Source organism: Anguilla rostrata, chromosome 5, assembly GCF_018555375.3.
Source record: "Anguilla rostrata isolate EN2019 chromosome 5, ASM1855537v3, whole genome shotgun sequence".
NCBI lineage: Eukaryota > Metazoa > Chordata > Actinopteri > Anguilliformes > Anguillidae > Anguilla > Anguilla rostrata.
In genome coordinates this window covers 37,358,621-37,371,637 of record NC_057937.1, presented here as the reverse complement: position 1 = coordinate 37,371,637, position 13,017 = coordinate 37,358,621, and the positions used below count along the sequence as shown (strand labels likewise).

Below are 13,017 nucleotides of genomic sequence, written 5' to 3'. Positions count from 1 at the left end.
GATGCTCGACAGAAATCGGGCACGCTATAGATGTCTCACACGCGAAGACCCCGGCCCCACGCTTTCGTTGGTGGAGCACTTTCATCTCAACGAAAGAGGGGAAAAAAGAACAGGCCATCGGGTCTTTTCCCCCCCCTTTCGCGAAAGAGAAGAAAATCACGACGATATGTCATTCGCAGCCCAGAGCTGAGAAAAATAAAAGAGACTCCCCCCCCCTCCTACCCGCAATCCGAAATCTCCCTTCCTTTCTCATCATGGAGCTTACTCATGGGCGCCGAGGTCTGACGAATCCCGCGCGGAGGGCAAATTGAGCGGCGAAAGGGCGGCGTTTCTTTTTTAGACGAGTCGGCCCGGGCCCGGCATTGTTTCGGTAATTAGCCTGGGCCTCCCGGCCGCTCTCACCGCCGCGGACCTCGCGGACGGGAACCCTCCCCGCCCCCCCACCCCCCCCCACCCCCGTGTCCCGGGCGATAAGGCCCGATGACGTCACGCCACAGTCGCCGTTCGAAGCACCGAGAGTCGCGCTGGCCCATGAATGAATATCAATTAGCTTTTTTTAAAAAAATTTCATTGCGGTAAGATAAAGAAGAATGAGCGGAGGAATTACTGTATGTGAAGAAAATTAAATTTAGAAAATGACTGAAAAGGAGAAGGAGGAGGAGGAGGAGAAGAAACTGCCAGAGCAGCTATTGTATTTTAATTGGGTCCCTTCGTGAACACGTGAACAAGGGAAAAGACATGGGATGAGCGTAATGGGATTACCTGGAATTCTCAATATATGGCAAATTTGGCTGATTTCTGATTTCTAACTGCTATTACCAAAACATAATGTATTAGTCAAGAAAGCTTGTATTTAAAAATACAAATATTGCTTAAATCTAGGCTTGAGTTTAGAACTAAGTCTACTAAGTCTACACCAAACAGCATAATTAGCATAATCTGCTCATTTCCATGTGCAGGGGGCTATTTCATGAAGCAGGATTACAGAGTTAACTGGATAACGATGTAGAGCAAACCCAGAACAGCTCTTCGTTTTCGGGTCTTGCTCAGTGCAGTTGTCCAGCTAACTCAGTTATCCTGCTTCATGAAAGAGTCCAGGTGCACAGCAGTGTCAGTTATCCTGAGGTGTATACAAAAGGAGGGTGCAGACATGTGAGAAAGAGCGAGACAGGGTAGCAGGGAAAAAGAGAGACACTAAAAGGCCTCGTTGCTTAACTTAGCGGAAGACAAGGCCCAAAAATGTGCCACTCTGTGTTTTGCGCAGAAGAGTCACGAAACTCCCTCTCCAGAACTTTTCATACCCTACATTCCTCCCCCCCCCCCCCACCCCCCTACCCCCACCCACCCCGCTAATGTGGCCGGCCACGCTCGGCTGACTCCTTATTAATAAAGCGCTCAGGTCCTGCCGGAGCGTCTCAGCCGGGGGAGACGCGGAAACGGCCCCGCCGTGGAGCTCCGCGGACGCCGCCACGCAGCGGACAGAACGGCGGGTGCGAGGCGGCGGCGCGGCGGCAGCGGCACCCCCAACACAGACATCAGACAAACAAAAAGAGGCAGTGAGAGAGTGCACGCAACTGAGGGGGAAGTGGGGAGAGAGCGGGCGTGCAAGAACGAGGGGGGGGGGGGGGGGGGGGATGGCAGGGAGAGATGTGGGCAGGCGAGGGGTGGTGGGTAAGGGGGGGGGGGGGGTCCAGGAAAAGCTCTGGCTTTTTCCTCACGGTGCTTTAATTGGGTTTCGGTCTTGCGTCAATTGCAGGGGCTGTTATGTCTGAACCCGAGGATCTAATTGGCCCGGGCAGTGAATGACTCGCCGCCAACAGCGAGGGAAGGGAACGGGTCGCGTTTAAATGCGAAACTCTCGGCTCCGAACAGCCCTAGCCGGGCGTCCGCCAGGCTAACGGAGCGCCGCCGCCGCGCGTTACGCTGAAGGGGTTTCATTAATCACCCCCGCGACAGAATACGCCACAGGGACGGGGACAGGTAGCTCCATCGACACGGAATTCGCCGGCTAAATCTCGCCTCGCGACGAATCGCCTCGAGCCCGTTCGCGCGTCGACACGACTGCCGTGCGCACGCTCGAAGGGAGGAGGCGCGGACTCCCAAAGTTCGGTTCCTTCGCCGGCAGCTACCGCAACTATCGCGGAACAGGACGGGTCGATTAAAAAATAATAGCCGAGCAGGAAATTGGCGGCGGCGGCGGCCCGCAGAAAAAGAAATGGAAGGAGCGAACCCGGAAAAAAAAAATAAACAAAGAAATAAAGAGAGAGAACAGTTAACAAGTCTCCGGAGAAGTAAACAGAAACTCTCCAGGTGACAGAAATCCATCAGTTTTTCTTTCGCTGGACAGACTCCCCCCCCACCCCATCACCCACCCCCCCCCCCCACCCCCCCAACCCACACCTCCTGCAAATTAGCTCTGGTCCCCCCTTCAAAATGCACTCGCACAAAAGATGGAAACATTTCGCTTTGAAAAATGACAAAGAGCTGGAAAGCTTTTATTGTCCCACCGCTGCCTACTGTGGCAGTTCCCTTTATGAAGAGTCCAGGATGCTGTTCAGAGCCGGCCCGATCCAGGCGCTGGCTGGCCCCGGCGCTCCCTCCGCCGGGCCGCTGCCAAGCACTTGGCTGCATAATTGTCATAATTGACTGAACCCCCCGCGCCGCTCGTGTCAAGGTTTAGGGCGGCTGGGGGTTTATTTTTCAAAAGGAGCTGCAGCCTGCCTGATAGGACGCTAAAGCTCCTCTGTGTAAAACCAAAAAAAAAAAACCCGTACCTGGACGTTCGGGGACACGGGGGCCGCTCCCAAGCCCAAGATGCCGGTTCACGTTTTTCCGGATCAAACCGGAATGGTATGATTTTCGGGGCATGGGGGGGATTGGAGGGATTATAACGGTTTTCTGACAAGCCTGAAATCGTCGGCTGGAACGCGGTAAGTGTTTCGGAGATCGCGGGGAGCCGTGTTTATGGGTTTTAAAAAAAAAAAAAAAAAGAAAGGAAAATCGGGGCGGGAATCGGAGCCAGTTATCGCCGTGGCAGCCGCGGTTTCCTTTGTTGTCTCTGAGCATGTGCAGAAAGAAACACGGACGACGCTGGTGAGCTACTGAGCTCAGAATTGATGCAGATTGAGAGACCGCTGCCATGCTGTGACACGTAAGCCCGGAAGATTCTCCACGAGAGCCACAGAGGCATTATACCGGCTATTTTAACCAGGAGAAAACAAACAGATCACCATTGCCCTACTACTCCACTACCATTGCACTCCCTTGGTAATTCTCTTGTTAAGAAGGATCAGTACTTGTTGTTGAACATCTCCATTGCCGCGACAGAAAACTATTTGTCAATTACGTGAGGCACATTACATGCACTCTGTACATAATCAGTATCGACTGCCCTCGCTCGTAATTGAATGGTTGATGTACGCGGTCTCTAAGAATCCACTTGCCTCAGTAGCACGTCCCATACGCGGATATCGGTTCGAAAGCGCATTTGCATACGTCTGTGAAACTTAAGTAAATTATACATTTCAATGAGCGGAATTATGGATGAGTGCATGTCTACTGTTTCTCATTTTTCTTTATCCGGCCCTCCCGACAGCCACCGCCGTGCAGGTACGCATTGATGAGCGGCGCGCAGGACGGGGAGCCTTCTTCTATGGGGCTTTAAGTGCAACGAAGGCCGGTACGATGCGCACTATAAATTACCCAGGAGATCCACCGCATTTCAAGTAGCTGATTAACCCGAAACAGAGAGCTTCCTACCCGCAACCCCCCCCAGCCCCCCCCCCCCGTTCAGTCTCTGAGGATTTACAAAAGATAACCAGGGGCACCTGAGATGGCGAGAGACAGGAAACCAGGAGCGGGGAGGGGAAATTGCGGCACTTACCCCCGGCAGAGAGCGAAATTAGGGAGGGAAATAACGGCACTCGCCCCTCGGCGGGGAACGGGAGAAAGCGCGGAGAGAAATCAGGGCACTTACCCCTGGCAGGGTCTTCTGTTCGTGCAGCGCACTCTGGGCCTTCAGTGCTGATTCTCTGGCACAGTATGTTAGAAAGGCACATCCTGCAGAGGGCATGCGGACGGGGGGAAATAAGAGGGAGGAAGAGACAGAGGCAGAGAGGGGCTTTACTTCAAGTGATTTAGTCAAGAAAGGAGCGTTCTCAAAAAATAGAAAAAAAACCCTCGCTTGACGTTCTTAAAAGCCCGCTTCAGAAGAGAAGACACTCCCTCATGCTAATTCCACATAACTTGATGTTTTCATCTGAAGAAAAGTCGATTTCATAATTATTAATGAGAAAAGAAAAGGGGGCTGGGAGAGCAAGCCGTAAGTGCTGCTTTCATCTTCCCGTCTTAGAAACTTTGGAAATGGCAGAGGAGAGAAAAAAAAGACATGACCTTTAACATCTCAAGAGACCACGCTCAAAGTTGAGAAAGCAAAATGCTCATCTGAATATGTATGGATAAACTGTGATGCTAACAACTGTGTGACAGCTTTCATTAAGCCCTGAGTGGCTGCTCTGTTATGCACCCGGGCAAGCTGACAGTGGATGACCCTTCCGGAAGGTTTTTTGCACCGGGCAGCATATTTTCCAATTACTGCATGTCACACCTGCTGCCAGGACTTCCCATGGGAGTTCACACATATACACACACACACACACACACACACATACACACAAACTATTTCTCTCTCACATGTAGAATCTCTCTGTCTTTCTATCTCTCTCTGTCTCACACACACACACACACACACAGATGCGCACACACACACACAGAAACTCTTTCTCTCTCACATGTAGAATCTCTCTCTGTCTTTCTATCTCTCTCTCTCACACATGCACACAGATACACACACACACACACACACACACAAACTCTTTCTCTCTCACATGTAGAATCTCTCTCGTCTCTTTTCTCTCTCCTCACACACACACACACACACACATGCACACAAACACAGCCAAAACTCTCTCTCACGTAGAATCTCTCTCTCTCTATCTCTCACACACACATACACATGTACATACACACACCCCCCCACACACACACACACACACACAAACACACACACAGATGCGCACACACACACAGAGAAACTCTTTCTCTCTCACATGTAGAATCTCTCTCTGTCTTTCTATTTCTCTCTCACACACATGCACACAGATACACACACACACACACACAAACTCTTTCTCTCTCACATGTAGAATCTCTCTCTGTCTCTTTTTCTCCCTCACACACACACACACACACACACACATGCACACAGACACACACAGACACAAAAACTCTCTCTCTCACGTAGAATCTCTCTCTCTCTATCTCTCACACACACATACACATGTACATACACACACCCCCCCACACACACACACACACACACACACTCTCTCTCTCTCTCACATGTACAATCTCTCTCACTCTGTCTCTCTCAATCTCTCTACACACACACACACACGCGCACACACACTCCACCGCTCAAGCCCAGATCACAGTGCAGCATTCAGGCGTACCGCCAAGCCAGTCTCTTTTCGCCACAACCTTCACCCTCCTCTCCAATCAGCCTGCTATCATGAGGAGAAAGCTCCGCTACAAGCCTGGCGAACACCAGAGAACAAAGAGCAGCCATGTTCCAGACCCCAGACATCTCCCGCTCAGCAGTGACAGGTCCTGATTCCCCCGCAGATACCTTCCCACATAAATAGACGGGAGGTAGAATGCCTCAGCAAATTTTTTTTCTCTTCTCTAGCTTGTCACCTCTTCTTATCTGGATTGTGTTGATTTACCCAGAACTTGCTTTTGAGCACGTTCCACTGTGTGTCAGGCCAACACACACACACACGCCACTTTTACTGAACACCAAAATAACACGCCAAGAGGAAGTTTTACTGGACAACGGGTAAAAAATGGCAACAGCTAGCTTCACTGGGCAAACATGCAAAGAGCGTGCTTCATTAGACATTGGGCAAACATAACATGTTTCACTGGACTGGAGAAACAAGCCGAGAGCAAAGTTTATTGAGAGTCTTTTTTTTCTGAGTGGTTTTCATGCACCGCTGCACAACCTTGCTAAGTTGGACCCGTGAGATCAGGTTGTGTAATGATATGGTTAGCCATATTGATCTGCAACAGGGAATTCCATCATTTTGAACTTATTTGGACTGCAGCACAATTGATATATGCACACCGTTTTGCAACTGAAGTTTACGATCTAAAGTAAACTTTCGCTGGATTTTTCCCCCTTCCCGAGTCTGTTACATAAGCCTCTCTATTCCTGTAGCTGCTTTCCCCAAGATGCCACCCAGACAGAAAAGGGCACACAGTGCCAAGAACAGCAGGACTATCAGAGCCCATTCACTTTCAAAGGCTGCAGTGTAAAGATTTTTGATGGCATTTAATTAAGTGTAATATAAATCATTGGCACCAACACTAAATTGCTGGTCTGCAGCCACATATCGCTAAACCACAGACATATTTCCTCTATATTTCTTTCCTTTTTGACATACAACTGCCTCAGAAAATCAGCTAGCACAAATGTTATTAAACACATGATGAAACTGACGATAAGTCTTGCTGCACTTGACTGGCTAACTAAGACAAAAATGCATGGTACAGTATGTCTGACAGCTATAAAAACTGCTGCACTTCTATTTCTTTTTCTGGTGAATGATGCATATGTATTTACTTTGCAGCCTATGAGCATCTTCACGGACCACAGCCTGCTATAATAACCTGTGGGCACCAGGAAAGACCTGTCTCTCTCACACGTTAATGCTTGAGACCCACAAGCAGAAGCGCGTCAGTCGCAAACTGGTCAGCACTTGCAGTGATGCGCTGCAGCAGGAATCCCTGACGCAGTCCTGCTAAACGGATGTCGCGTGATTCCTCAAGATCCTCGAGAATGCTACAGAGGACCTCCTCATATCACCGTCCCCAGAATGAACATCCACTAATAATGTTAAAACACCATTTTATACATTCATTTTTAAATGGGTGGATGGTATCTTTGTCTCGTCCAGGCTGTCCACAGCAAAATGAGAACTTCCGGAATAGTATGCGATGAAGCTTCAGATTATAGAAATATGAATAATAAACATGGCAGCACCAGGAGAAAGTACATAGCTCTGTTCCCCTCTGCATTCACAGCAATGGCTGAAAGTGTAAAAATTATGGCTAAGCTTTTATTTTCCCGGTATTGCTTTCTGTTTGTCTCTTCCCATGCCAGTGCTTGGTTGGGTTATGAAGTAAAGCTATCATCCAAGGTACAGAAGAGCAATTGAATAAGATCGCTGGTGCATAGAGAAAGAAAAAGGAATTTCCTTTTTAATTTCCTTTTTATTCACTTTGTAATAATGCCCTGTTTTGCTCACTGGAGTTCACGGGGTTCCAGTTCTCTGTTCTCTGCGGTTGCGTGCGAACAACCTGTGACTGCACATTAAAAGCTGGACATAACCTGATCAACGAGAGACAGCTCTCAGATCTACACACTTGTGAGGTCTCTTTGCTATTATAAAGGTATACGTTGTATAATAATAATAATAATAATAATAATAATAATAATAATAATCACAATAATAATAATGACAACAAAAACAACAACAACAACAATAATAGTAATAATAATAATAATCCATGTTCTTTATATAGCATGTTTATCATACTGAAAGCACTGTACAACAAGTATAGAGAATATGCAGAGTAAAAAAGCAAATGAAAATCAAATTTCAACCACATGACAAATGGGATAAAGAGCACAGAGACACAGCAATCGACTAAAATCAATGAAATATATAAGAATCAAGTAAAACAATAACAAAAATAACAAATGATTCCAGAAACATGGTGCAACACTACTGAAAGCCCTGTCATCCCAGGAGCAAAATTTTGCATTGTCTGGCACAAGGAAGTTGGAATTAGCAGACTGGAGTCAGCAAACGGGAGAATAATTTTGCACCAGGTCTGTCATATACTGGGGAGCCAGCCTATTTAAAGCCTTACGGGTCAGGAGCAAGACCTTGAAGTTGATCCTGAACTTGACAGGGAGCCAGTGCAGTTTAAAAGGAACAGGGGTAATGCGCTCCCTAAATCTGGTTCGTGAGAATCTGGGCGGCTGAATTTTCGAACATATTGCAAGCAATTTAAAACCCTGCCAGTAACGCGGCAGAGTAGGCTGTTGCAGTAATCCAGCCTCGAGGTCATAAAAGCAGGGTTCAGCTTCAGCATTGGTAAATGACAGGGAAGGTCTCTAGTGAGTAATTTTTCAGAGGTGATAGAATGAGACCCACATTTCTGACATGGGCATCAAAAGATAGGGTAGGCTCAGAAATCACACCAAGGCTTAGCAAAGAGAGGGAGGGGCTAAAATGTCAAAACTTAAATTACTCTGAATGAATATCTGAAGGCCAATTAGCACTACCCCTGAGTTATCACATTGTAATTTTAAAAAATGTGTGCTTTTTAATGTTAGCCAAGCAATTAGTAAGAAGAAACAAATGCAAGCCAGTAACTGATTTGGTGCTCAGGTAAACCGGGGTATCATCAGCATAACAGTGAAACATGAGACCATGATGGCAAATAACATATAATGAACAAAAGTGAACCAAGTACTGAACCTTGGGGAACTCCTTGGGTGACTGGCACAGTATATTTTCAATTGTCTGGTGAAATTATTTAAAACTGAACTCAACCGACATCCAAACCTACACATTTGGCATACCCATATTACTCTGGCCAGAGGGAATGTTAATATGTCTTTGCATGTACACTCCCCCTACCTTTAAAAATTTAAGTGGGGACAAGAGGGGACCAGGCCAATGCCACTCATGGAAAACTAACATAATATGTATCTCACTCTGAAATTATATATATATATATATATATATTCATTATATATACATTATTCCCAGTGAAGGGCAAGTTTAAGTTATACTAGCTGCTTGAACCTTGCGGCACTATCCCGTGCTTCTGTAGAATAATGGTCCAGTGACTCAATTTCCTATTCCTGTACGCTGCAAGATTTTATCTGGTTATTGACTGCATCTAAACCCTCTTTATTGTTCCAGTTTCCATATACAGGCCTGTAAAAAGCATGAAAAGAGAGGAAAGTGATCGTTTTTAAGGCAACCAAAGCCACATTTGTCTATGAAAAGGCACTGTAAAGAAAACTCATGTGACGCGAATATACCTAGCGAGCGATTGTTATTCGTTTTATATTTCGTAAGACGATTGATTGTTTGATCGTTATTGTTGCAATATTGCAAGAAGCTCCCTGGATGCTGCGTGTGACCTGTTGCTAGGCGGACCTTCAGTTATTTGGTTCCTACGACAATACTGTGTGGAACACTCTCTGTAATCATATTTGTAGAAAACAAAACAAGGTAAAATGGTGATTGACTGCACAATCAAGAAGTCCTTTGAACCCAAAATAAAAACAGTATTCATGAAAAAACAAGACAACGTATTTACCCGTTGTCAAATAATAAACCTAAATATTGCATTACATTCATTCGGTTTTATTGTAGCCAACCTTTACTGAAACCTAACTCGCATATTATACACAATAGAATCAATATACACTAATTTACACGCTTAAAAATGTCACGAATTCAAATTTAAACACATTAAATGAAACATAAACATATTATTAAAAACATGGTATTTTGGAACAGACCGAACCTCGTATTACGGAATATCACATTGTGTAAACCATTCTCCCCGCTTGTTATTGCCGAAACGATCATGGGGAGTGCCTGCCCTCGCCCCAAAATGCGCGCGCGCACGCACACGCACATACACACGAACACATGTGGCGCAACCTTAGTTGTGAAATGAATAGTTTTCCATTATAATTGAAGGTGGTATGCCTATACAGTTATGTAGCCTGTAGAATAAGCGGGGTAAATAGTTCTGAATAAGTTTTTTCATCAGGAAACATACCCAATGATCAGGCATAAAAGGAGGCAAAATAATAATATCTGTAGCATTTAGTACACTGTATTAATTGCTCATACTAAAATGTATCCATCCAGTCTTTCCAAAGAAACATAACAGGCAGTAGAGACCTCCGGGACACGACGCACGTGAGCTACGTGCCGATAACTTTCCTGCCTCATAGTGCCATATAGATTCCAGAGGACGGGAGTCTATTAAATATAGGCTAGGTACTTTTATTCTTATCGGGCTTTAGCTCCCCTGGGGCGAGTCTGATACCTGTATTCTGAGGAGTAGAAGGCTGTTTCGCAATAAGAAAAAGGAGAGTTGTGACACTACTGATAGGCGAGAGACAGCTCTGTACCAAATCGACACACTTGTGATTTATCTTTCTGAATTTTCTGTAAGGCACATAATAATAATAATAATAATAATAATAATAATAATAAGAAGAAGAATAAGAAGAAGAAGATGATGATGATGATGATAATGATGAAGCAGAAGAATAATGTGCGCCGATGGTAACTCATTTTTGTGACATATTGCCAAATAGTCAAGTATTTGCCAAATATATAGGTAGGGCCTGAGGGACTAGGAAATAATAGGCAAATACTGCATGCATCCTGCAATCACAACTAAATATTGGTGGACATGTTATCAATCAAAATCAAGTCGAATGGCAAATTGTTTATACGGTAATAAGCAACAAATGCTTATTTTATTAAAAGTGTCCAAAGGGATAAATGATTTTTTTTTTACACTATATGCCTACCGTAAGGGGAATGCAAAACAATTATTTTATCACTACAGTCATTAAATGTTCTGCCCCGCAAATACTTGGAGATCTGTTCACACACGTCCTTTGTTCGGTGTTGACGGCATTTTTTCAAATGAGTGTTGCATACATGACGACATTTCAGAATTGTCAAATAGTCAGATTTATATGACAAATTATTTTGGAAAGCCTTCAAATTTTGATCCAAATGCTATGATTGGAAACTTATTACGGACCCATAATTTATTGATGAAAGACACCTGAGGTGTCTTCCAGCCATAATTTATTGATGGATGACACCTGAAGTGTCGTGCACATATTTGTCAGTGTGAACTCATTATCTGCTTGTAAAAAGTTATATGTTTTTCTGGTTAAATGATATTGGATAGTTAGAAATAGGTTTACAGTAGGCCATGTATTATCTGCATGACTTCTTAACAACCGTGAAAAAGCAACACTGTGCTTTCATATAAACAGCAATCTGCGTTCAATGAAAGCAACACGAGGATATCTGCCTTTTCATATTAAAGGATTTCTAGTCGTAGTGTTATATATATAAATGCTTGCAGAGTCTAATCAAATCTATCTTCGGTGACATTTGGAAACGAGGAGCTATTCTATGTTCTGGGATCTGCACGGGCGCATTAAAAGCAGTTATAGTGCAGGTTTGGGATTTTCGCGAAGGCGCGTTTCGCTTGACAACTAAATTACGCCATTTTGTCAGAGACAGCAACGGTTTCGGAATTCAACTTCTAAAAGAAGCTTTGTTTCAATTTGCATGTAATTGCAAATATTGCAGTCAGGGAAATTGGAGAGGGGGTTTTAGAATATTGGCTCCTTAAAAGCGAGGGTATGAAAACTGGCAGAACAGAGAACCCCTATAATTTTTTCCCTTTCCTGTTCCTGCCTAAGCAATTTACAGGAGTTTATTCACCAAATTACAAATCCCGTCCATAAATCCAAGAGCACAACACAATGCAGTGGTGAACTTCAAGTACACCTTCTTCTTCCTATTTTAAGTTAGTATCTAACTTTCGACTATGTTATGACGTTCACTTCCCTGTGCAAAAAGCAATAGTAGACAAACTAATACATGCGCACAATTGGGCCACTTTTACTCGTATTTGGTTTACTGTATACTCTGCCTCTATAGTACAGTGGTCATAACTATCCTTTGTAAACACAAGAAAACACAAAGCCCTTTAAATGACTGGATTCACGTGGTTGTGGAATCGGCCCATCGATCCTCATACACATGCATGCACACCGTCTCTAAAGTGTCTACAACTTTTCAGTTTGAAATAAAATGTACGACATTTCTCTTCGCCGTCCCAACCCCCACTCAGCCTCGGACAATAAGCGAAACACTTTTTTATGAATTCCGTCAAAGAATATGTCAGTTCAGACCGAAGTGGCCCAAAAACAATATTACAGTAATGAAACCGACCTTTATGCATTCCTGTAAACCTGTCTTTCAACACGGTGAGTTCGTATATCTTCCCGAATTCCTCAAACAAGGGCTTCAGATCTTTCTCCTCGAGGTTTCTCGGTATTTGTCCGATAAACAGTTTGATGGCGTCGTGGTCCTTCATGGGAATGGTGTTCTGTCCGATTGTGAGCCCGTTCATCCTGCCGGCGCTGTTCGTGGTGCTGAATCCATTCTCTTGCTGCACTCCGTTCGCAGTGACTGTAGCCATCTTTCTTCAATGGGCCCGACTGCTCTCTCTCTCTCTCTCTCTCTCTCTCTCTCTCTCTCGCTCTCTCTTTCTCTCTCTCTCGTCTGTCCCTCTATCTCACGCGCACAAGCTCAAGCTCAAGCTCTCCCTTCTCTACTCCTTTCTCTCTTCCTCTCACGTTGCTCTTCTCTCTCACTCGCTCTCCCTCACAAACTCTCCCTCCCCTCTCTCCGTCCTATTCTTTTGATTTCGCCTTATTTATCTTTTATATATTTTCATTGCTTCTCTCGTACTCAATCTGTTTCTTTCTCCCCGTGTCAGCTGCCACTCTGCCTAGTGACGTCAGCTCATGGGCTCTTGACAAGACCCCATGCCCAATTTGCATAATAAGCTCGGGTTAGCCAATCGGAGGACAGGAGGACCGGAGGCCCATGGGGTGGAGTGTGAATCCAAACATTTGTGTAAAAGAAGAGCTTGGCTTATTAAAGACTCAAAAATATTATACACATTCTTACATATCACAATATTCGATCATGACAGAACACCAAATTGCATCATGTCTGAAAATGTGTTCTGTGAACCAATTTTAATCTCAGTAGACTTTACAGAAGCAGTACTATTATCAAGTCAAGATGAAGA

General features: G+C 44.9%; 1 protein-coding gene across 4 annotated transcripts in view; it reads right to left on the bottom strand.

The window, feature by feature from the left end:
- The window catches only part of celf6 (CUGBP Elav-like family member 6), a 131,052-nt gene extending 118,355 nt beyond the window's left edge, over positions 1-12,697 (bottom strand). For all 4 annotated transcript variants that reach the window (XR_010330126.1, XM_064336058.1, XM_064336060.1 and 1 more), the window contains exons 1-2: positions 12,150-12,697; positions 3,977-4,059 (exon numbers count right to left, since the gene is read on the bottom strand). Coding sequence is in view for 3 of the 4 variants with exons in the window: in XM_064336058.1 (XP_064192128.1) it covers positions 3,977-4,059; positions 12,150-12,399 (333 nt within the window). In the remaining variant the exon portion in view is untranslated. The remainder of the gene's footprint in view (positions 1-3,976; positions 4,060-12,149) is intronic.
- Positions 12,698-13,017: the final 320 nt, after the last annotated feature.